At 56.2% G+C, this 22,298-nt stretch overlaps 1 protein-coding gene across 1 annotated transcript in view; it reads left to right on the forward strand.

Annotated features, from left to right (window-relative positions):
* TPCN1 (two pore segment channel 1) overlaps positions 1 to 21,341 on the forward strand; it is a 57,000-nt gene extending 35,659 nt beyond the window's left edge. The window contains exons 8-28 of the mRNA XM_069497067.1: positions 1,130 to 1,164; positions 1,696 to 1,754; positions 2,014 to 2,113; positions 4,750 to 4,866; positions 5,058 to 5,182; positions 6,027 to 6,075; positions 6,535 to 6,598; positions 7,634 to 7,678; positions 10,038 to 10,094; positions 10,173 to 10,226; positions 11,058 to 11,130; positions 12,158 to 12,265; positions 13,242 to 13,313; positions 13,813 to 13,902; positions 15,162 to 15,277; positions 16,042 to 16,088; positions 17,031 to 17,099; positions 17,285 to 17,369; positions 18,550 to 18,689; positions 18,911 to 18,991; positions 19,917 to 21,341. Coding sequence (XP_069353168.1) covers positions 1,130 to 1,164; positions 1,696 to 1,754; positions 2,014 to 2,113; positions 4,750 to 4,866; positions 5,058 to 5,182; positions 6,027 to 6,075; positions 6,535 to 6,598; positions 7,634 to 7,678; positions 10,038 to 10,094; positions 10,173 to 10,226; positions 11,058 to 11,130; positions 12,158 to 12,265; positions 13,242 to 13,313; positions 13,813 to 13,902; positions 15,162 to 15,277; positions 16,042 to 16,088; positions 17,031 to 17,099; positions 17,285 to 17,369; positions 18,550 to 18,689; positions 18,911 to 18,991; positions 19,917 to 20,036 — 1,706 coding nt within the window. The 3' untranslated portion in view covers positions 20,037 to 21,341. The remainder of the gene's footprint in view (positions 1 to 1,129; positions 1,165 to 1,695; positions 1,755 to 2,013; positions 2,114 to 4,749; positions 4,867 to 5,057; positions 5,183 to 6,026; positions 6,076 to 6,534; positions 6,599 to 7,633; positions 7,679 to 10,037; positions 10,095 to 10,172; positions 10,227 to 11,057; positions 11,131 to 12,157; positions 12,266 to 13,241; positions 13,314 to 13,812; positions 13,903 to 15,161; positions 15,278 to 16,041; positions 16,089 to 17,030; positions 17,100 to 17,284; positions 17,370 to 18,549; positions 18,690 to 18,910; positions 18,992 to 19,916) is intronic.
* The last annotated feature ends 957 nt before the right edge of the window (positions 21,342 to 22,298 follow it).

Below are 22,298 nucleotides of genomic sequence, written 5' to 3' on the forward strand. Positions count from 1 at the left end.
GGAGTTTTGCTTTGTACGTTTAAAGCATTTCTGCAGATGTTCACATGATGCGTGTGTTCCCTTCTGCAGGTTGCTCTTTCGCTCAGCGTTTACGCTTTTGAAATTTGTTTGTGTTGATCCATGTAGACCCGTTTATTCATTTTCACTGGAGCGGAGCAAATTCACCAAAGCTTATTTATCTGTTCTTCTGCCGGACATTTTTCTTACTATAAATCCCACTGCAGGGAACAGTGCCTGTGCATTTCCCGGTACACGGGCCTGCAAGTCTCTAAGACGCCTGCCCGGGCGTCTGGAGACACCAGCCTCCCCAGACTCAAGGCAGGTTTCCTCGCTCTGAGGTCCTGCCTCTTCAGACAAGGCTGAGCCTGTGACAGCCACATGCAGACACGGGGCCTCCATAGTGGAGGGCCCAGCACACGGCTAGCAAGGCTGAAGTCCTGTCTTTAGGGCTCCTCGGGTGGCAAAGACAGTGGGACTAGCCAGCCCTGACTCTAAGGCCAGCGTCAGCGTGGACCCTGCCCCGGCCTCGTGACTGCCCTGTCCTGAGCACTGGCTCCCATGTCCTACCCGCCACCCCAAACTCTTGCTAGAACTTCCTTTGTGCTTCTCCAGGGAGGCTGATTTCCCCTGAGGGGAGAGTTTCTCCCTTTTCGCACTCAGGATTTCAAGGCCTCCGGGGAATAGCCCATTCTGGGAGGCAGGAAAGGAATAACGTTCCAACCTAGGACCTTGGCTGCCGGGAAGGACGGGACCCCTTTGGAATTTTATTTAGCTGCCATGTTCTCAGAACCAAGGGCCGCAAACCAGCAGTCTGGACTCCAGATCCAGCCTACAGATGGGTTTTGTTTGGTCTGAAAACTCGAGGCAGTATTTTAAAATTAGATTTTACATAAAAATACAGATTTCCAGCCTGTTTAAGGCTAGACCCGACAGTGCTCGTGTGTGTTCCCGTACGGCAGCGGGCGTCTGTGCCCCGACACCTGCTCCCCTGGGCAGAGCCAAGCCCGCCGCTGCTGCAGTCCCCGCTGCTCCCCGCTGCCCCCCGCTGCCCTTCCTGGGCTCGCTGACACCCAGGTTTGGGACCTCTGCTCTGATCCTTTTTTTGGTCTCTTTTTCCACCACCTTCTAGGTTTCTACTTGTTCTCCCCTAATCCTTCAGACCCCGTAAGTAATTGGCGTGTTTGTCTGTCTCTTCTTTTATGTGAGGCCCCTTCCCCCAGGCAGGGTGGCCGCAGTGACCCTATCAGCCACACGGGGGAGGGCTGCCGGCCTGGTTTCTCAGCCTGGCTTGTGCAGGGCACCTCTGTGGGTTCCCTGTCACTCACACTTGAGAGCTGAGGGTTCCCCTTCCCTGTCCTTGAGCGGGATGTCGCCAGGATCAGGTTTGGAACATTGGAACGTTCTGGCAGGGCGCAGTGGAAGGGAGCCAGGCTAATTGCCCACACATGTGACTTCCTGTGGACAAGTCCCCCTGAGTCAGTAGTCTGCCTCTGCCAGAGCACCGAGTCCAGGAAGCAGAGGCCTCTGGACTCCACGTTTGCTCACTCCTCTGTGTCCGTTGATTCCTCGGGAGGACAAAGGGGTGGGGGTGGGGGAGGGCAGGGTGCTCGAGGTGGCCCACTGTGGCCTGTCCCTGGCAGCTCTGTGCTCTCAGCCTGGCCCCAGCATGTTCTTCTGACTCTCTTTCCCTCGCAGTACTTCAGCACCCTGGAGAACAGCATTGTCAGCCTGTTCGTCCTCCTGACCACGGCCAAGTAAGCACGGGCTCTGCCCTGCCCCGGCCCCCTGCTGGTGCCTGGGTCGCCTCCTCCTTCCAGCAGCCTGTATCCCGCATCTCACAGGGACAGCTGGGGGGCACTGCTGGGAGATGGGATCGGCCTCCCGAGCTCGGGAGTAGGGGAGCGGGGGATGGAGGTGGGGAAGGCGGGGCAGGAGCTGTCCTTGGCACGGCGTGTCCTCCGAGAGGGTGGGGGCGGGCCGACCTGGGACCCATGGTGACCCCTGCAAATGCAGTTTCCCGGATGTGATGATGCCCTCCTACTCCCGGAACCCCTGGTCCTGCGTCTTCTTCATCGTGTACCTCTCCATCGAGCTGTACTTCATCATGAACCTGGTGAGTGACCGTGCCTCGGGCACGGAGCGGCCCCCCAGCCCTCACGGTGCTGGGCACCGAGCGAGTGGAGAGGTGGGGATGCCTTCGGCCTCCCAGGGCAGAACGTCGGGGCGGGGAGTCCCAGACTTGGTCAGGTGTGGGGTTTTAGGGACCCCGGCAGGACATACGGAGTTTAGCTGGGTGCCAGTGGTAGCGTCCGCAGCCGGTTAGTGCTGCTGCTGCTCCTGGTGCTGGATTCGAAGCCAGGGCCACCCTGGGGCCTTGACGTTCTTACAGCAAACACACACGATCATCCCTCGGTATCGGAGCCATGCCCCTGCCCCAACACAGGCACCAAAATCCACAGGTGCTCAGGTCCCTGAGACAAGATGCCATCGTATCTGCATATAACCTACACACATCCTCCCGTACACTCTAAGTCATCTCTAGACTACTCACGATGCCTCATACAGTGCAAGTGCCGTGTAAACGGCTGTTAGGCTGCACTGCTTAGGGAATGATGACAAGACAATAGTCTGTACACGTTCGGTGCAGATGCCACCATCCAGTCCCCTCCCCCAAGTATTTTCCATCCCCGGTTGGTTGAATTCCCGGCTGTGGGTCCCACAGGTAAGGACTGAGCGTCCTATAGCTGTAAAGCTGGCATTTATGAAGCCTTAGCCAGGCGGCATGCAGAGGGCTGTATATATGAGGATGAAATGACTGACATCCAAGCCTGGAGGTTCCGTTAGGATTACAATGCTCAGTGTACACATGAAGAAACCGAGGATCAGAGTGGTAGAGTGACCTGCCCACAGCTGCACAGCTCAGAGTGGCTGGGCCGGGCTTATTCCAGAGCTCTGCCCCCAACCCCTCCATCCTTCCGTGCCCACCTGCCGAGAATGTCTTGTGTGCTTCTACCCCGTTTGTCAGAGGCATCGTTAAACCCGACACAGAGCACGTTCCCTGAGGGAGAACATAAAGCCCTGTGCACACGGAACTCTGGAGGTGTGTGCAGAGGCTCGGATGGCGCCAGAAATGTCCCTGCCATCGGCAGATCACATTTGACACTAGGCCATCAGGCCTGCCAAGAACGCGTCAATGCCAGAGTTATCAGAGGGAGGCTTTGGATCCAGGCTTGTGTTTACTTTCTACTTCCGAAGAGCCTTCTCATACCAGCCACCACCGCAGTCAGGCCTGGTATCGAGATGGAAACCATCTTCTCTGGGGTGGACTTGTGAAATCTCCTAAAAACGGAAAGTCTTAAAAAGGAAGATATTTTCTTTTTTGAATTCCTCAAGACCAAAAAGAAATACGTCAGCTACCTCTTTCTGTATTTGTTTTCATTTATAATATATTTAGAGCTATGAAAATCTAGGGCAGGGGTCAGCATGCTGCGGTCTCCTGGCCAAATCTGGCCCTCAGCCTGTGTTTGTAAATAAAGTTTTATTGGGACGCAGCCATGGCCATTCGTTTACATATCATCTGTGGCTGATTTCCTGATACAACCGAGGGGTTGAGTAGTTGAAACAGCCCATCTGGCCTTCAGAGTCTAAAATACTTGCTATCTGGCCCATTACGGAAAAAGTTTGCTGACTCTTTTTTTTTTTTTTTTTTTTTTGAGACAGAGTCTCACTCTGTTGCCCAGGCTAGAGTGAGTGCCGTGGCGTCAGCCTAGCTCACAGCAACCTCAAACTCCTGAGCTTAAGCGATCCTCCTGTCTCAGCCTCCCGAGTAGCTGGGACTACAGGCATGAGCCACCATGCCCGGCTAATTTTTTTCTATATATATTTTTAGCTGTCCATATAATTTCTTTCTATTCTTAGTAGAGATGGGGTCTCGCTCTTGCTCAGGCTGGTCTCGAACTCCTGAGCTCAAACGATCCGCCCACCTCGGCCTCCCAGAGTGCTAGGATTACAGGCGTGAGCCACCGCGCCCGGCCTGCTGACTCTTGATCTACAGGGGAAAAACGGTGGACCAGTTTGAAGGGTAGAAAAGACCAGAGAGTTTCCCTGAAAACATTTTTGAAAGACACAGTATTTCTGAAAGGATTCTTTCACATGCCCCCCGCCCTCCCCTCTCCCTCTGACAACGCGGCCTGGGCCGTTAATAAGCTGACTTCGGTGTTAGGCAACCTCAGGATGTCATTTCCTTGCGTGCAGCCCTCCTTGTCCCCCTTATTTTGGGGGCCACATGGGAAGCTGTGACTCACAGGGGGAAGTAACGGGGCAGGAGGAGGAAGCGCTGGGCACAGTGGCAGTCAACCCCCCAGCCACGGGACCGAGCGGGATTGGGCTCGGAACCCAGGCACCGTCCTATTGCTGCCTTCTTCTGCCCTGGCTTGTCCCCTGCCCAGCCTGGGACGAGCTGCAGGTGAAACGTGGGAGAGGAGAGTAGGAAAGTAGACTTGGAACCTGGAGAAAAATCGCATCCCAATGTCTTCATGTATCCTAAGAGAGAAATTTTCAAGTGGCAACGAACAGCCTTCCTCTGTTGAGACTTGGAGACAAACTTCGACACCACGTGGTGCAGCCGGGGGTCCTTCCCGGGCTCCCTCTGGGCTGGCTGGGCGAAAGCCCTGCGCAGGCAGAGGACGAGCCCCGGCCGCTCGAGGCCCTGCGTGCAGGGGAGCCAGGCTCTGTGCTTCTCTCTCACAGCTTCTGGCCGTGGTGTTTGACACCTTCAACGACATCGAGAAACGCAAGTTCAAGTCTCTGCTGCTGCATAAGCGCACCGCCATCCAGCACGCCTACCGCCTGCTCCTCAGCCAGCGGGTAGGGCCGAGAGGGCCGGGTGGGTCCCCGTCCTCCCTCCCTTGCCCAGGGCAGCCCCTAAGCACGGCAGGGCCAGCAACTTAGGAACCAGGAGCCCTGCCCCTGGGAGAATGAGTGGCCGCCCCGAGGGGAGGGGGACAGTCTGGCTCTGGATCTTCCTCTGTCCCACGGTGCCCTCTTCCCTCCCCCAGAGGCCTGCCGGCATCTCCTACAGGCAGTTCGAAGGCCTCATGCGCTTCTACAAGCCCCGCATGAGCGCGAGGGAGCGCCTTCTCACGTTCAAGGCCCTGAATCAGAACAACACGCCCCTGCTCAGGTACGAGCAGGTGCCAGGTGGGGCGACGTGGCCAGGCGTGGCAGTCACACACTCACGGGAGGGAGCCGGGGCGTGGGAAGGCACCAGGTGGGCAGGCCTGGCGGCTCGTTGCAGACTTCAGTTTGCTTCACGGAGATACTTACGCATGTAGACTTGTAGACTGTATTCGTTAGGGTTCTTTTTGCAAGCGTCCATAGTCCAGCACAAATCCAGTCCAGTCTGACTTGATTAAAAACGAGTGTGTCGGCCATGAAGTGGACTGGCCCAGCCACTGACCCCCGAGCGCCCAGTGGGGTGGGGTAGTCGCATGTGAGCCAGATGGACAGAGAGGGGTGAATACACCCCGTCGTCAGCCTCCAGGAACCGACCCTGAGAACTGCATGGGCAGCGTTGGCCTTCTAGACTGTTAATGACCAAAACCCCGTCGATGGGAACAGCCGCAGCCTGCTGTGGCGAGGAGAACGAGCGAGCTCTGTTGGGGCTGGACTCACAGTCCCAGGTGTTCCATTAAGGCCTCTGCTAAAAGAGGTGACGTTTCTGTCCCAAGAATTATAGTACCCCAGGGGCTGCCTCGCCAGGGGACAGAAACAGTCTGTAGTTAGTGCGGTCGGTATAGACTAAGTGGGTTATGTATTCGTAGTAGCTCAAGGGCAGAGGAAATCCAAACGCCCCGGGGGTGAGGGTCCCCTGGGTACTGATGCGCCAGGACTCACAGGAGGTCCCCTCGTCCCCTCCCACCTCACCTGTAAAGGTGACCGTGGACAGGTGAGTGGGAGAACCAAAGCTCAGTGGGAATGTGGTCTGATTTGTTTTCTTTTTTGCCTTTTCGTTTTACTTACGCCAGCCTAAAGGACTTTTATGATATCTATGAAGTTGCTGCCTTGAAGTGGAAGGTGAGTGCGCTTGTGAGACTGGAGGTGGACTAGGGTCCCTGGGGGCCAGCTCTGTCCCTGCCAGGCCAGCTCGGCTCTGTATACGGGTGGCCCCTGGCCCCCAAATCTACCGTTACATTTGTGATGTAGTATCAACGGTTAGTAGCGAGGAATGTCAGACCGCATGAGTCACTGTATGTCATCAGGCAAGTTACCAAACCTTTCCAAGGCTTGTCTCACCTGGGAAACAAGATAAGGACAATCCCTACCTGCAGGGTTGTTTTCAGGATTATATAAAAGTGATGCACATGCGTGGCACGTTGTGATGCTCAGCAGGCACTGGCTGGCTGTGTTGTCATTTGGATCCCTGAGTGCTAACAGTGGGTCGAGCAGGACAGGAACGCCAGCCTCCTGGCCCCAGGGCTGGATTCTGGTCGCTGGCCCTGAACCCTCTCCCCTGTGGCCCCGTTGCCTTACCAGGCAAAGAAAAACAGAGAGCACTGGTTCGATGAGCTTCCCAGGACAGCCTTCCTCATCTTCAAAGGTAAGGGTGGCTTGAGGACGGCGTCTTGGCAGCTGGGGTTTCCGGAGACCACAGACGACCATTTGAGGGTGTGTGTGTGTGAGACGGTGTCTGAATGTCCGCGTGTGACAACAGAGTGTGATCTCCCCAGCAGGCACGTAAGTGGTAGGAAGCAGACCAGGAAAGAAATCGGTAACATAACCAAACCAAGACAGTTTGTGGATTTTTCTTTCCTCATACAAAAGCAAAGATATTCACTGAAGAAAATTTAGAAAGTCAGATAATTAGAAGACAATGAAAATTTACCACCCAGAGATAACCACTGTTAATTCTCTGATGTGTTTCCCTGTTGGTGATTTTTCTGTGCATTTTTGAAACAACACGATCACACTACTTTTTCTGTAACCTGCCTTTTCATCCAGTGACATATTTTCCCCCTCCTCCAGTGGCAGGATATGTAGCTAGATGGCGTGGCCCCTTGCATGGTGCTCGTATAGTATAAGATTTGAAATTTTTAACTGAGTGCTCATATATTTACCGTACAGTTGCTCCTTAGTTTAATGCCAGTTTTGAAGTTCCGCGTGGGAGTCTGGTCAGCTCACGGGGAATTTCTTACGCAAATAGCCGGAAGCCTGGAGCTGGGCCACTGGGAACAAGAGTGAAGATGGTGTATTTTATTCTGTGATTTCTCCCAGCACTAGGCCTTTGGGCACAGCTGTTATCCCATATTCTTTAGAGGGTTTTTATTCCACTGGGATGATAGTTACTCAAGTGGACGAATACACAGTCCCAGGTCAAGGTGAGCAGCAGCTTAAGCTCCAGCGAAGCTCTGTCCTACTCTGTGTTGGCTCGGGGTTGCCTAGGCTCTCCCAGAGCAGCTGTTTTCAGTGTAGTCTGGTCTTGGGGTCTGAGCAGAAGTGTGGGTGTCAACCTTAGAGCAAGCCCCTCCTTTTTTCACCCCTGGACATAAACACCCCGGTTGCCTTCATGCATGAAGAATGTGGTAGGGGAATGTGTATGAAAATTTCCGTTGTAACATGTCTTCTCTTCAAACAGGCATTAATATCCTCGTGAAGTCCAAGGCCTTCCAGTATTTCATGTGTAAGTGTGAAATGTCACAGCGGTAGGCCCTTTCCTCCTTTGCTATTCTAGAAGGCGGGAAGACAGATTAGTCCTGGGGTCATCTTTTTGACTTTTTATCATAGAGAATTCCAAGCATGCATAAAAGATCATAATTCCTATCCATGTGCCCGTCACCCTGCTTCACCAGTTACCATCTCATGGCTGGGCTGTCATTCATCTGACCCCCCACCCCCACCTCTGGCTCATCATCCCCTCTCTGCACCTGCATCTTCTAGACACAAATTCCAGAACCAGAGTTGCTATGTGTCTTAAGTTTGCTTTAATGTGTAGGTTCCTCTTCCACCCCTTTGCTCCCTCTTGCAACATTTACAAGAGGGAGATACTGCACATTTACAAGAGGGAGATACAGCATATTTACAAGAGGGAGATAAACAACAAGATTGTTTATCCTTTAGTCATGGTTTTGCGTGTTCCTCTGTTGCTTATTTCCCGTACTTTGGTAGTTATATCCAGAGCTGTGTTGTCCGGTTGTGGTAGCCACCAGCCACGTGTGGCTGTTTACATTTAAGTTAATTAGAATTAAAAATTCAGCTGACCAATCACACTGCAAGTGCTCAATGGCCACAAACACTAATGACTACCAACTGGACCATGCAGATAAGAAACTTTTCATTGTTACAGAACATTCTCCTGGACAGAACTAACCTAGAGGCTTGATCAGATTCAGTCTTTCCGAGGAACTGTAGCTCCTTTTAGTGGGAAATGGTGTTTTTTAGAGACCACAGTCGGAGGTGCTCGGGTGCTCGTTGCTTGGGGTTGGTTATTGTTTCTGGGCCTTTCCGTGGACGGAGCTAGGATTTTGTTTTTTTAAAGGTAAACTACATTGTGACTTCATGCTGATACTTCACGTTCAGGACCACAGGATTTTTTTACCTGACTTCATTAATCTTACAGCTCTAGATGCCCAATCTTAAAATCCAGGATCCCAACAACAGTAACACAACTACTCATTTGCTTTGACCCACAGTCCCAGAGTAACAATCTCGACACAGTCCCAGCGATATAACTGCTAGAAACAGCACCGCAGGGGCTGCACATTCAGATTACTATTTTTAGATCACCCGGCATAGTTCCTCTCCGCGTGGGTATGTCACCAACGGGATACACATTTGGGCTTCTTTATGTCGGGTTATTGTTTATTTTCAGGGACTGCTTTTTACATTTAATTTTGTTTTAAAATTATGTAAAATATTTATATGGTTCTAAGTCAGATCTTCGAAACAAACTACATGTAAGGAAGGTTAGTTTACCTCTCTGTCACTTCCTCTAGAGGGCAACTTTTGTTATGGTTTATCCTTCCATTTTTTTAAAAACTATAAGTAGATGCATATACATTAGCATCTCCTGTCTTAAATAAACAATAGCATACTTTATGCACTTTTTCCCTCGCCTTGCTTTTTTTCAGTTAGCAATATGTCCTGGAGATCAGAGGTCACTTCATAGTGTTATACAGAGATAGACCTCATTTTTTTTTTTTTTATGGATGAAAGTATGACATTTTGGGTGGAGAAGGGAGCCGCCACCCCGGTCTCCAACCTGTAAAAAAATAAAGAGAAAAGAAAGCAAGCCAGCCATTTTATGGATATGTTATGTCATAGTGTATTCAACCAGTACCCCACTGGTCATCATTTAGGTTGTTTCCAGTGTTTTGCTGTCACCAATAGCGCAGCAGTGAACAGCTTGCAGTATATGCCTTTTTGGATTTTTGTTAGTGCGTCGTTGGGATGGGTCCCTAGAAGTGGGATTGCTAGACCAAAGGCTAAATGCATGAGCAATCTTACTACGTAGTTCATGTAGTCAGTTTACTTAATTTCATTTTAGTGACTGATCGATTATAGAGATGGGGACTTGCTGTATTGCCCAGGCTGGTCTCGAACTCCTGAGCTCAAGCAATCCTCCCACCTCAGCCTCCCAAAGTGCTGGGATTACAGGCGTGAGCCACTGTGCCCAGCTATGCAGTTATTTTAAAATTAGACTTCTCTAAGGGAAAACAAATGTTTTCAATGCTCGAACCCCTGTGTATTCATCTTTTACACTGACTTAGAATAATCTCTACATCTTAACTGGTGTCCCTACGGTGACATAGAGCGTGCTTTCAGAAACACGTGGCTGTTTCGAAGTGAAACCGCCGTTGATTTAGCTCCTCTGGGAAGAGCACCAAGCAGAAGGGCGTTCCCCATCCAATGGGTGTGTGGAGCAGCCCTGTTCTCCCCCTCCCCAGAGCTTCCCGGAAGTTAACCAGGGACTGCAGCTGTGACCTGTAGATTTCCAAGCCCGCCTGTCCTTTCTCTGTCTTTCATGGGCCTGTCTATTTCAGACTTGGTGGTGGCCGTCAATGGTATCTGGATCCTCGTGGAGACGTTTATGCTGAAAGGTGAGCCCCAGCTCGGGGACTGGCCACCTGGGCAGCACACCTGGCTTGCCCTTGACCTGCTACTGCTGTGTCTTACAGGTGGGAACTTCTTCTCCAAACACGTGCCCTGGAGTTACCTTGTCTTTCTCACTAGTAAGTGTCTGACGCGGCTTTGCCGAACCGCTTGTCTCAACCACTGCCTAGGGGAACTTCCGTTTGGTTTAGAATCTCATGGCTCTTCTCGAAAACAGGGAGCCGTAAAGAGATGGGGCAGAAATTTGGTCTGATTCCAACTCGCCCTTGTTTAAAACTCTTTCATGGTTCTCCATTACTCTCGAGATCGAGTCCAGATCCCCCGGTGTGGCCCGCACCGCCCGCTGGGCGAGGCCCCAGCCCACCCGTTCAGCCTCATCTGTCAGCACTGTCACCCCCGTGCCACCCCCCAGCCCTCCTGATCAGCGACCCTCTCCCCGCTGTGTGACCTCCTGCCCCTGGGCCCGTGCATGGCTCATGTCCTCTGCCTGGTGCTTTTGTCCCCGTGCCCATCTCTGCCTGACTGTCCTCGTCATCTTGTCAAGTCTGAACACCGGGACACTGTGTTGGCGTTCCCTGTTCACTTGTCCTTCCTCCCATGGAGACGATAAGCTCTGTGCGTGCAGGGCCGCCCTGTTCACCGCTGCACGCCCGGCACCCAGCGCAGCGCCTGCGGATGGTGCCGGACACGGCCTGCCTGGGTGGATGGATGGCTGTGCCCGCCCGGGGAGGAGGAGGGAGGATTTCTCTTCTTAAGCAAGTTGCCCAGGTGGCCGCCATCTGGACCAGGCCCTGTCCTGGAGTGAGAGCGTGTGGTGTCCTGGGTGAGGCTTGGGTGGGGCGCAGCCTGGAGGGCACGTGGCCCGCGGGGAGGCTGCAGACCGCAGAGCAGCCTCCGAGGAGCCAGGCCGGGTGGGGGAGGATGTGGCCACGGCCTCCTTCTCTCCGCAGTCTACGGTGTGGAGCTGTTCCTGAAAGTCGCGGGCTTGGGCCCCGTGGAGTACCTGTCCTCCGGATGGAACCTGTGAGTGGAGCGTGTTTCTGACCCGTGGCTGGGACTCCAGTGGTGGCCATGCATCCCCTCCCTGCACGTCCCCAACACCCAGCCGCTTCTGCAGCGGCAGAGGGAAGGTCTGAGGACAGGCCGAGCTCGGGAGGTCACTCGCCCGCCTGGTTAGAGTTAACTGACCCGTGAGATCAGGCTGCGCTCATGAGATCTGGGGTCGTGAGAGTGACATCAGTTAATAAACAGAGGAGTTGGGAGGGACAGTACTTGTGTGCCCTGCGACTTGGAGCAGGCAGCTGTTCTGGTGAGAAGCCCATGGGAAGGTCCTGCCCTCTTCCCTCAGAAAGTTCCAGGGTCGGCCGGGCGTGGTGGCTCACGCCTGTAATCCTAGCACTCTGGGAGGCCGAGGTGGGCGGATCGTTTGAGCTCAGGAGTTCGAGACCAGCCTGAGCAAGAGCGAGACCCCATCTCTACTAAAAATAGAAAGAAATTTTATGAACAGCTAAAAATATATATAGAAAAAATTAGCCGGGCATGGTGGTGCATGCCTGTAGTCCCAGCTACTCGGGAGGCTGAGACAGGAGGATCGCTTGAGCTCAGGAGTTTGAGGTTGCTGTGAGCTAGGCTGACGCCACGGCACTCTAGCCTGGGCAACAGAGTGAGACTCTGTCTCAAAAAAAAAAAAAAAAAAAAAAGAAAGTTCTAGGGTCGGGCTGGCCCCACTGTGTGTCCAGATGTTTGCTGAGCTGACACGAAGCGAGGCCTGTCTTCGGGGCTGCAGAGGCCGGGGCTTCTGTCCTCTCTGTCGTTAGACCAGCACGCGGCCCTCGGGAGGGGGATCCCGGGTATTGAGAGCGCTGAGATCTGACCCCTGAGATCCCCCCGTGACTGGGCCTGGCCAACTCAAGCTCAGGACCCCAGGGCAGCAGGGAGTTGCTACCTGAGGCCAGCCGGCTGTTGTTGGTTTTGCTGTGGCTGCTTTCTGGGCTCCTCGGAATTGGGACCGAGGGCCACTGAATGGACCTTGACCGCTCCTGCCCCCCAGGTTCGACTTCTCCGTCACGGTGTTCGCCTTCCTGGGCCTGCTGGCTCTGGCCCTCAACATGGAGCCCTTCTATTTCATAGTGGTCCTGCGTCCCCTCCAGCTGCTAAGGTGACAAGGCAGGCTGGGGCCGGGAGAGGGGGGCAGAGGGAGGACGGGAAGGCCCTGGACTGGTCTGAGAAGTGATCTGGAAGGAGCTAGAAGACGCACAGCTGGTGTCACAGACATCACGGCTCCTGCAGAAGCACCACGGGGGTCAGTGTCTTCACCTGTGAGGGTGTGCGGGCGGCCCGCGCCTCCGCCCCTCGCCGGCACCGTGTGCCTCACGTGAACTCTGTCCCGCCGGCATCGCTGCGGCCACACAAGCCCCCGGGCTCAGTCGTAAATCAGAGCCACGGGCTCTGCAGTCAGAAGGGCCTTTCAGGGGCCCTTCGTGCTTTGCTGGCTCAGCCTCTGGTCATGAAAAACCCACAGGCAGGTCCCACCGGTTTCCCAGGGACACTGTAGGAAATCCGGGTACAGCCCTGCTCCGTCGATGTGTCTCTTCCTAGGGAAGGGTCCCAGGGCTGTGTCCTCAGAGCCTGGGTTTTCCTCTCGACTCCAGCGGCAGTCCCACCGCTCTCATGGCCCGTCCCTTCCCTTCTGGGGGGACAGGAAGGGTGGGCACGGGGTGGCCTGGGGCCACCCCATGTGTACGCCTCCCCCACCCACCGCCACCCTTCCTGACTGGTCAGCGCTGCTCCCTGCTCCTTGGCGGGCGTGCGCTTCTCTTGCCTCCCACCCAGGAGCCAGGCTGGGCTCTCTGCCTCCTGCTTAGTGTGCAAACTGCGGTGGGCGGTCGCTGCCCCCTCACCCACGTGATACCGTGGGAGACAGGTGGCTCTGCGCCTCTGCCTGGAAGGGTCCTGTCCAACCCCGGTGTCCTGGGGCTGCCCCGGTCCCTTACCAGGTGCACGAGTCACCTGAGCCAAGTAGACTCTCGGTTGGGGGAGGGGCCCCGTGGAAGGCAGGCTCCAGCACGTTCTGCCAACAGGGGGCTGAGGCCACGCCCCTGCTGTAAGTGACCTGGTGTTCTTCCGTCGCTCAGGCTGTTTAAATTGAAAAAGCGCTACCGCAACGTGCTGGACACCATGTTTGAGCTGCTGCCGCGGATGGCCAGGTACTGCCTGCCTCCCAGCCCGCAGGCGCGGGCGCCGTGAGGCTGTGCCCGCAGGGGTGGGGAGCCGAGTGGTAGTCGGGGAAGGAGTCCCAAGAAGGACTGGAGTCCAGGGCCTGGTGGGCCTTCAGGGAGCCTGAGATTTTGACGCCGCAGGTCTCCCCGGCACCATTTTCCTCCACTGACCCGTCTGAAATACTTAGTAGGGAGGGCAGGGAGCTGTCAACTCACTTACCGCCTGTGTCTACGTTCACAGGTAAGGGGTCACCTGTGAGTCTACCTTCACAGGTAAGGGGCGAATCTCTGGCAAAGGGGCATCTGTTAATAGAGTCCTGAACTGAGCCGCACCACGAGGCCCCTTCCCCGCAGGCACTTCCCAGTCGGTGACCCCGGCCAGGGGCATGCCTCCGTGTCAGCTCAGTGGGTCCGAGGAGGCCGGGGCTGCAGAGGAGCCGTCTCCCCGGCTGGCCCCACGTCACCCTGTCCTTTCTGACCCTCCCAGCCTGGGCCTCACCCTGCTCATCTTTTACTACTCCTTCGCCATCGCGGGCATGGAATTCTTCTGCGGGATCCTCTACCCCAACTGCTGCAAGTGAGTAGACAGTGGGGCACCCTGCATTTCTGCATTGCTGGGGGGACCAGGTGCAGGGCGGGCCCCCTCTGAGCCTCAGGGTCCTCGGGGACACGCCTCTCCAGGACCTGCCTTGCTTTGCTTTTCAGGGCTCAGTTGAGCGCAGGGAGCTACATGAGGGGCCCGGACTCCGGGTTGTCTCTAGAGTGAGGGTCTGAGTCAGTCCCCCGCCCCAGTGGGCCTCCCTCAGCTCCCCCTTTGTGCTGAGGGATGGAGGCCACCCAGAGCCAGCAGCCTAGGGCCCGTGGTTCCTTTCCTTCCCCTCTGGGAGTGGCTGGGGACCTGGGTCAAGATCAGGCTCCTAGGGACAGCCTGTTAGGATAAGACAGACACACGGAGGGAAGGCCCGTGGGCTCAGAGATAGGGGTCTGGGAGCAAAACCTCCTAGGGCCTGTCCCCTCTCCCCTCCCCCTTTCTCCTAAGCACCCACGATAGATCAACCCACTTCGCCATGCGTTCTGGATCACAGTCTTCTCTTTACTGTTTTTGTGGCCTCAAGCACCAACAAACAGCTTTACAAAGACATTGGCGGCCAGTCTGAGTGTCAGGCTGAGCCTGGAACCAGCAGCCCACAGCAGGGGGTCCCAGACTCTAGAGTGAGCCAGAATCCCCAGGGAGCTGCTTACAGCGCAAGCCCCGGCCCCACCGTGCCTCTGGCCGCACCGTGCCTCTGACTCGGTGGTCTTGCACGGGGTGCGGGACTCCGCCTGCTGAACAGGCTCCCTGCTGGCCCCGGCACTAGACTCAGAAACGCTGGCGTGGGTTTGCATAGAACAGCCACGGAGCACGGGGAGGGAGGTGGCAGATGAGATCTCGAGACAGACACAGCCTATTCAAATGTGGGACATGCTCAGGCAAAGTTTTGGGGGGCCCCGGTGAGGAACCCCGTTCCCTGGGGTTGCTGTGCAGCTCCCAGCCTCAAGAGCAAATCCTGGACTGGGCACACGTGGGGAGGCTCTTGCCTCTCCTCCCTGCCCAGCGGGGAGCTGCGAGAGAGAACTGCCAGGGGAAGGCAGGTGGGGGAGCCTGGGGTCCCCCGGAGCCCAGCAGTGAGGGCAGAGGAGCCTGGCACGAGCTGGAGAGGGCCTGGCAGAAACCAGGCTGGGGCACAGCAGAAAGATCCCTGGCCGGACCTCGGTTTGCTTCAGCTTTTTGTCCTCTGTGGAGGTGGCCGATTGTCTCATGACCTTCCCTTCTGCCTCCCATGTCTTCCCGGCCAGCACTAGCACGGTGGCAGATGCCTACCGCTGGCTCAATCACACCGTGGGCAATAGGACTGTCGTGGAGGAAGGCTACTACTATCTCAATAATTTTGACAACATCTTGAACAGCTTTGGTGAGTGGAGAAATCACAGGGGGACATTCCCTGGGCACACTGCCTTTGTCACCACAAGTCCCAGAGCGGGTATAGCAAAACTGTCTGAGCCTCTCCCTCCCGAGCTGTCGGCCACACTTTCTGTGGTCCTCCCTGGCCCAGGTGGAGCGTGTGGGTCCCATCTGCCCAGCCGTAGGGGCAGAGTCCAGGCCAGATTCCCAGGGCTTGCGCAGCCACCGGGTTTTACTCTTTTTCCTGATACTTTTTCAGTACCAGGAAGGAGAAGACCTTCGTGCCTTAGCTGGAAGGGGTACAGTCCAGTGCAAGGGCACCGCCCACCTCGTTGTGTGCCATTCGCAGGGTGGGACCCGGCCACACCAAGGCTGCCACAGTGCCCTGCACAGCCCCTGCTGGTTCCAGGGAGAGGCCTGGGGTGGGGGGCATGGCGGGCAGTGGCCCTGCCAAACACGGCCTCTGCAGAGGAGGGGGCAGCCCCAGTGAGACCCCCACGCTGGCCCTGGTCTAGCACAGGCTGTGAGGCTAAGGACACGCCCTCTTGGGGACAGGCCAAGGTAACAAAAGTCCCTGTGGAGCAGGCACTCGGGGAGGGCCTTGGCTGACCTCCTGGAGCTCGTAGCCCACGCCGACCTGTGGTGCCGCCATGGTTTTTGTGCGTGATACCCAAGGACAGGCTGCCCAGGATGGGTAGAGACAGGCTGCTTGAAACTGACCTTGAAGAAGCAGGTCTGATCCAGACACTTCTCTTTCTTCCTTCCCTTTGGCAGTGACCTTGTTTGAGCTCACTGTTGTCAACAACTGGTACATCATCATGGTAAGATCTCAGCCAGCTCCTGGGGGTGTTTTCCCACTGCCCTCTGAGGCTGGGTCTCCCCTCACCCAGCGTGGGGTGCATGGCCCTTCCTGTGGCCTGAGGTTTGGGGTCTCGGGTCTCACTGGGTTGGTGTCCTGTGGGGAGGCCATAGTATGGGCTGGACCCCAGAAGCCACCTTCCAGCATTTGCAGGAACTGGCTTGCCCCACCATGTCCCTGCCCGTCCCCAAGCAGCCAGGAGATGCCACAGCCTCTGGCTCTCTGTTCTGTCTCCCACCACTGCGGAGATGATTTTTCAATTAAGAAATAATGTCTCAAGCATTGTTGGTTTTTTTTGTTGTTGTTGTTGTTTGTTTTATTTTGAGACAGAGTCTCATTCTGTCCCCTAGGCTGGAGTGCAGTGGTGCAATCGTAGCTCCCTGCAGCCTGGGCTCAAGTGATCTCCCCCCTCAGCCTCCCAAGTGGCTGGGACCACAGGCACACACCACCGTACCTGGCTAATTTTTAAATATTTTGTGGAGATGGGATCTGGCTAGATTGCCCAGGCTGGTCTTAAACTCCTGGCCCCAAGCAATCCTCCCACCTCAGCCTCCAAAGTGCGGGGATTACAGGCGTGAGCCACTGCACCCAAGCAGGCATTGTTGATTCCCACCCCCGAATCACTTAAACTCTCCCCAGTCCTGTCACTACTTGGGACAAAGACTGTGCGGTCCTGAACCTGCCGCCCAGGAGGGCATCCCGGGCACGCACAGCAGAGGGGAGTTGTTAGACCTGGGGCAGAGGGTCCCTCTCCTCTGCCTCTCACCGCCAGGCGCAAATCAGAGGGGAGCTGTAAAGAGCCGGTGACGCCTGGCTCTGGGCCAGGGGCCGTGGAGCGGCCCAAGTGGACATTGCTTGGCCCTGCCTGGGCGTTTGCTCACTGGCTGCTCCCCTCGGTCTCCAGGAAGGTGTCACCTCGCAGACCTCCCACTGGAGCCGCCTCTACTTCATGACCTTTTACATCGTGACCATGGTAGGTCGCCGGCTGCGGATCGCTCCTCCTCCTCCTCCTCCTCCGTCTTCCCAGGCATTGGCTGCACCTGCTGCTCGGGCTCAGCCTAGGGGAGGGGGCCGGGTCCCATCCGGCCGGGCTCTGTTGGGTGTGGGCCCCGCTGCAGGCAGGAGACACCCACACACCCCTCCCCCATCCCTGGCCAGGTGGTGATGACCATCATCGTCGCCTTCATCCTCGAGGCCTTCGTCTTCCGCATGAACTACAGCCGCAAGAACCAGGACTCGGAAGGTCTGTGCGGGGAGCGGCACCGTGGGCGTTTGCAGCCTGCCGCCCGTCCGGCCCTGTCTGTCTGTCTGTCTGTCTGTGTGTCTGTCTGCCAGCTCTTTGGCTTGGGGTCTGGCAGTTCCGCCGTCTGGTCGTCCAGCTTATCTGTCTGGCTTGTCTTTTTAGATTTCTTATTTGCACTGACTTTCAAATACTTAATGTCAGAAAAATGCTCATGATCTAATTTTAAAGTAAAAACAATACATCGCATAGTTGAAGAAAAAACCAAATAGTAGAGAAAAGCAGCCCTGTGTCCTACCTGTTCCCCCCTCCCCTCCAGGGACTTTGTACCCTTAGTTGTTTCTTCTTTTAGTTCTCTCCGCATTTCCCAATCATAGGTTCACATTGTGGTTCTTGAATTTTTTTTTTTCTTGAGACGGGGTCTCACTCTGTCACCTAGGCTGGAGTGCAGTGGCACAATTGTAGTTCATTGTAACCTCGAACTCAAGCGATCCTCTTGCCTCAGTCTCCCGAGTAGCTGGGACTACAGGCATGTACCACCACACCTGGTTAATTTTCTTTATTTTTTGTAGAGATGGGGTCTTGCTATGTTGCCCAGGCTGGTCTCAAACTCCTGGCCTCAAGCGATCCTCCTGCCTCAGCCTCCCAAAGTGCTGAGATGACAGGCATGGGCCACTGCGCCCAGCCTGACCGTAATTTAAATGGCATAAATACTGTTTGCTGCAGAGGCAAACAGTGTTCCCTTCTGCACCTCAGCCGTGCTGGCTTCAATAATTGCCTCACTCTTCCCAGCTCACATAGCTTTCTGCACATGGATCCTGCTCTCCAAATTCCCCATCAGAACTGCCCATGCCTGTTAATACTTCTTCCCAAATCTCTGTTGTATCAGGCTACACGGCCATTTTCTTTGTGCTTGGAGATTCCCTCCTGAAACCCTGTATCCCCTGCACGCTGCTGGCTAGACCATCACAGGATGCTCCTGACATCCACAGCAAAGGGGGAGCAAGGGGGGTGTTCCAGATGGCCAAGGTGGAGGGCAGGGCGTGCAGATGGGGAGTTGGTTAGAGAGGGAACCTCAGGACCCCTGGAGAGGGCCAGCAGGGAGGGTGGTCGGCCAAGACCAGGCCAGGTTGGAGGCTCCAAGGCCCAGGCTCCTTCCCACCCCCACCCTCCCTTCCTGCAGTGGACGGTGGCATCACCCTTGAGAAGGAAATCTCCAAAGAAGAGCTGGTTGCTGTCCTGGAGCTCTACCGGGAGGCACGGGGGGCCTCCTCTGACGTCACCCGGCTGCTCGAGACCCTCTCCCAGATGGAGAAATACCAGGTGAGGAGCCACGGGCTTCGGCGGATGGAGGGGGTGGGTTTGAGCATGGCATAATCCCTCCCCTCAAATGCTGGTGACACTTCTGGGTGACACTGTTGCAAAAGCCAAAGGAGGAGTGGGAGAGGCTGGCCGTGTCACGGCACCAGGGCTGTGGTGCAGTGGCGCCACCATTGCTCAATGCAGCCTCAGAGTCCCGGGCCCTGCGCCTCTACTTTTCTTAGCAAAATTCCATGGTGTTTCTGGGACGGCGATCAAGGACCAAAAGTGACCTGAGCCTGAAGATGTACCAGGAGGAGATACAGGTAGGCACTGCCGACCTCGAGGCTGCATCCTCAAAAAATTTTAAAAAATTAGCCGGGCATGGTGGCTCGCACCTGTAATCCCAGCCACTCAGGAGGCTGAGGCAGGAGGATCGCTTGAGCCCAGGAGTTGGAGGCTACAGTGAGCTAGGATTGCGCCCCTGCCCTCCAGCCTGGGTGACAGAGCGAGACAGAGCTCTTCCGTGCTGTGGAGCTCTTCTGTGCAGTAACACGGTGGTAGTGTTTCACTACAATGCATTGAACTAACGTGTGTGTGCGCACATACTCATGTATGTGCATGTATCCATATAGGGGAAGAAAGAAGACAGACAGATGGGGCTTGGTGCGCGACCACCTTGCCCTGTCTCAAAAAAAAAAAGAGAAGTATGGAGAAATGTAGGGTACACTTTTTAATTCCTTAATCACCTGAATAGCCCAGTCCCTGAAAGCATCAGGTGCTGTAACAAGAATGGCCTTAGGCGGGAAGCTGTGTAACCTTTTCCAAAATGCCTCCACAGCCCTATTGGAGGATGCAAATGCCACCTGGAAGTTGGCAGAGGCACCCAGCTTCATACAACTTCTGAGCCTCGGTTTTCTTGGGTGTAAAACAGGGACGAAATTCCTGCCGAGCTCAGAAGGGGCGACATAGGGGCCTCCCTGAGTGAATGACAAAAGGTTATGTTCACAAAGGACGAGGCTTGCTGCTGCCAGGGCCTCCTTTAAAGAGCTGATGTGCAGCCAAGCACCAGCCTGTAGACAGCAGGGGAGGGTTTCCTTGTGATTTCTGCTGATGGGGCCATATTTGGAATTCCCAGCGTGCCCAGGCGGGGGTTCGGTCCCTCCCAGTTGGGTGGGGCCGGCAGCGGGGTGACCTGTGCGGCTGTGGGGAGCGCGGGCTTGGCCCTCAGCCCCGTCTGCTCTGCTCCAGGAGTGGTACGAGGAGCACGCCAGGGAGCAGGAGGAACAGCAGCGGCTGAGCGGCAGCGGCGCCACCCCCACCGCCCAGCAGCCCCCGGGCAGCCGCCAGCGCTCGCAGACCGTCACCTAGCCCAGCGCCCGGAGGCCATCTCGTCTATGCAATAACACAATAGCATTATTTTACTACAGTGTATCGAACTACTGCGTGTGTGTATGCACACTCCTATATATGCACATACTCATATAGAGGAAGAAAGAAGACAAGATGGGGCTTGGTTTGCGACCACCTGGCCCCGTTCTTAACTCCAGAAGCCAGTTTGGTGGGAGGGGTCAGGTCACTAGGTCTGAGTTCTTCCTAACGAGGAAAGCTCTAGAAGCCCCTTTCACAAGAAAGACCACTTGAACAGAGTCCGCCGAGTTCTGCAGGGCTTGCCTTGAGCCCGGGCCAGGCCTCTCCAGCCACATCCAAAGCCGCCCCCGTTGCTTCTCTCAAGCCCTGTCCCGCCCGACAGCTTCCCCACTAACCCCCTGCGGCCAGGCTCGGGTTTCTGAGTCTTGCTTTAGGGACAGAACCACTTAGGAAGGAAAGAGCCCACATCCCCCAGGGTGGTATTTCTGTCTATATGATAATGTCCCAGAACGTTCCTTTGGGGGCCAGTGCCCAGGACCTAACGGAGAGCGGAATCAAGGGTGTGGTCAGAGCTCAGTTAGCCCGTGCCCGGCCGTGAGAGATCACGCCGACCCGTGTCCTCCCCTGGCTCTGTAAGCTGCTCTCTCTGCCCTTTGGTTTCACCCTTGTTGCCGAAAGTCCTACAACAGCCTCCCGTGGGAACCAGGTGCCGGGGGAAGCGGTCAGGCAGTGGCTGCCACCCAGACCGATTCCTGGAATGGGCTCTCTTGACCAAATCCCTCTTCCTTCGATTTACCTATTCGAGTACCTGTTAACATTTTGGTTAATTAAGGATTGTGCTGAAGACAGCAGGTCCTTCACACGTGTGCATTAGGTGTCGCTGTTGGGAACGGGAGCACAGCGCAGAGAGACTGCAGGACGTTGCTGCAGCCCCGTGGCTGAACCTGGCCCGGCTCCCCCGTCCCCCTGGGCGGTCACCCTCCCTGGACTCGGCTCACCCAGGGATTTGAGTAGCAGGATTGGGCGGTGCAGAAGGAGGCTCAGATGAACGCTCAGTTAACCAAATTCCCGGCACCTCACGGAGTTTTAGATGCTGTCCGAGCGGGGTCAAGGAAGGACGGGAGCTCAAGTCTGGAGCAGCCGTCGGGGTTGCCCGTCGTGGTGACAGGGGCGGTGGTGGCTGCAGAAGCAGGGACAGAGCAGAGGTGGCTTTGGTTCAGCTCTCCTGAGCCGCAGGAGCGAGCAGGACACGGGTTCCGCAGCAGCAGCAGAGGCTGTGTAAGGAGGGTGTGGAGTGGGCGGGGGAAGCTGTCACTGGTGGATACTGGGGGCCAACCCCAGCTTTCCAGGGACTGCTGCTTGTGACTTCAGAAGGTGGTGGGCAGAGGCTCCCTCTGGCCACAGAGCGGGCGGGGCAGAGCCTGACCCCAGGGGAGCAGCACCCAGTGCCCCTCCCTCCTCCCCGGCCACCGCCAGGGCCCAGCTGGACCCACAGCCGGGGCGGCCCAGCTCTCCCCCATTTTTAAAGCACAGCCCTTTGGGAAAAGGACAAATCATGGAGAACCACTGTGAGTCCCACGTGGAGTCAGGAGACTGACGTCCCCTTCATCTCTGGAGGGCCAGCAGCCATCGAGGGAGCTCGGCGCCGAGCCCCGGGCCAGAACCCCTTCCCCTGCACGGAGAAGGAACTGTATTTGCACAACTGGGTGCCTTTTAGCTTTTGTGTATTGAAATGGGCATGGCGGCAGCAAGGGTCAAGGGCAGCTCCTGAAGGCGGGCGCCGAGCCCTCTGACCCAAGCAGCTGCCCCGTGCGAGTCCCTTCCTCTGCGTCCAGCAGCCCAGGGGAGCTGAGGCCCCACACGTGAGAGCCGCTTGCAGGACGGGTGGGATCAGCCCCGTTCAGAGTGAGTTAACTCAGCCATGTGCCCAACCCTGCCCTGAGAAAGGGCCTGGTTTGGGTCCAGACAGGACAAATGCAAGTGGCAACAGGGCTGACGGACCAGGCTCCAGCCAGTGGGAGGCACCCTTGTCACTGAGGCTAAGGACAGCCATCCCCGCGGGGGCCACCCGGGGCCCCATCAGGTTGACACTCAAACTTGCCCACCAAGCAGGGAACAGGGGTCACCCAGGCTGTGAGCTCTGAGGGCACCGGGATGTGATCAAGCACAGATGCCCTCTCACCCTCCCCGTCACAGCAGAGTGCCCCCAAGTGACACTCGCCGTCGGCCAGGGTCATAGCTCGGCAGTGGTGGCAACGGCGC

Source organism: Eulemur rufifrons, chromosome 21 (assembly GCF_041146395.1).
Source record: "Eulemur rufifrons isolate Redbay chromosome 21, OSU_ERuf_1, whole genome shotgun sequence".
Lineage (NCBI taxonomy): Eukaryota > Metazoa > Chordata > Mammalia > Primates > Lemuridae > Eulemur > Eulemur rufifrons.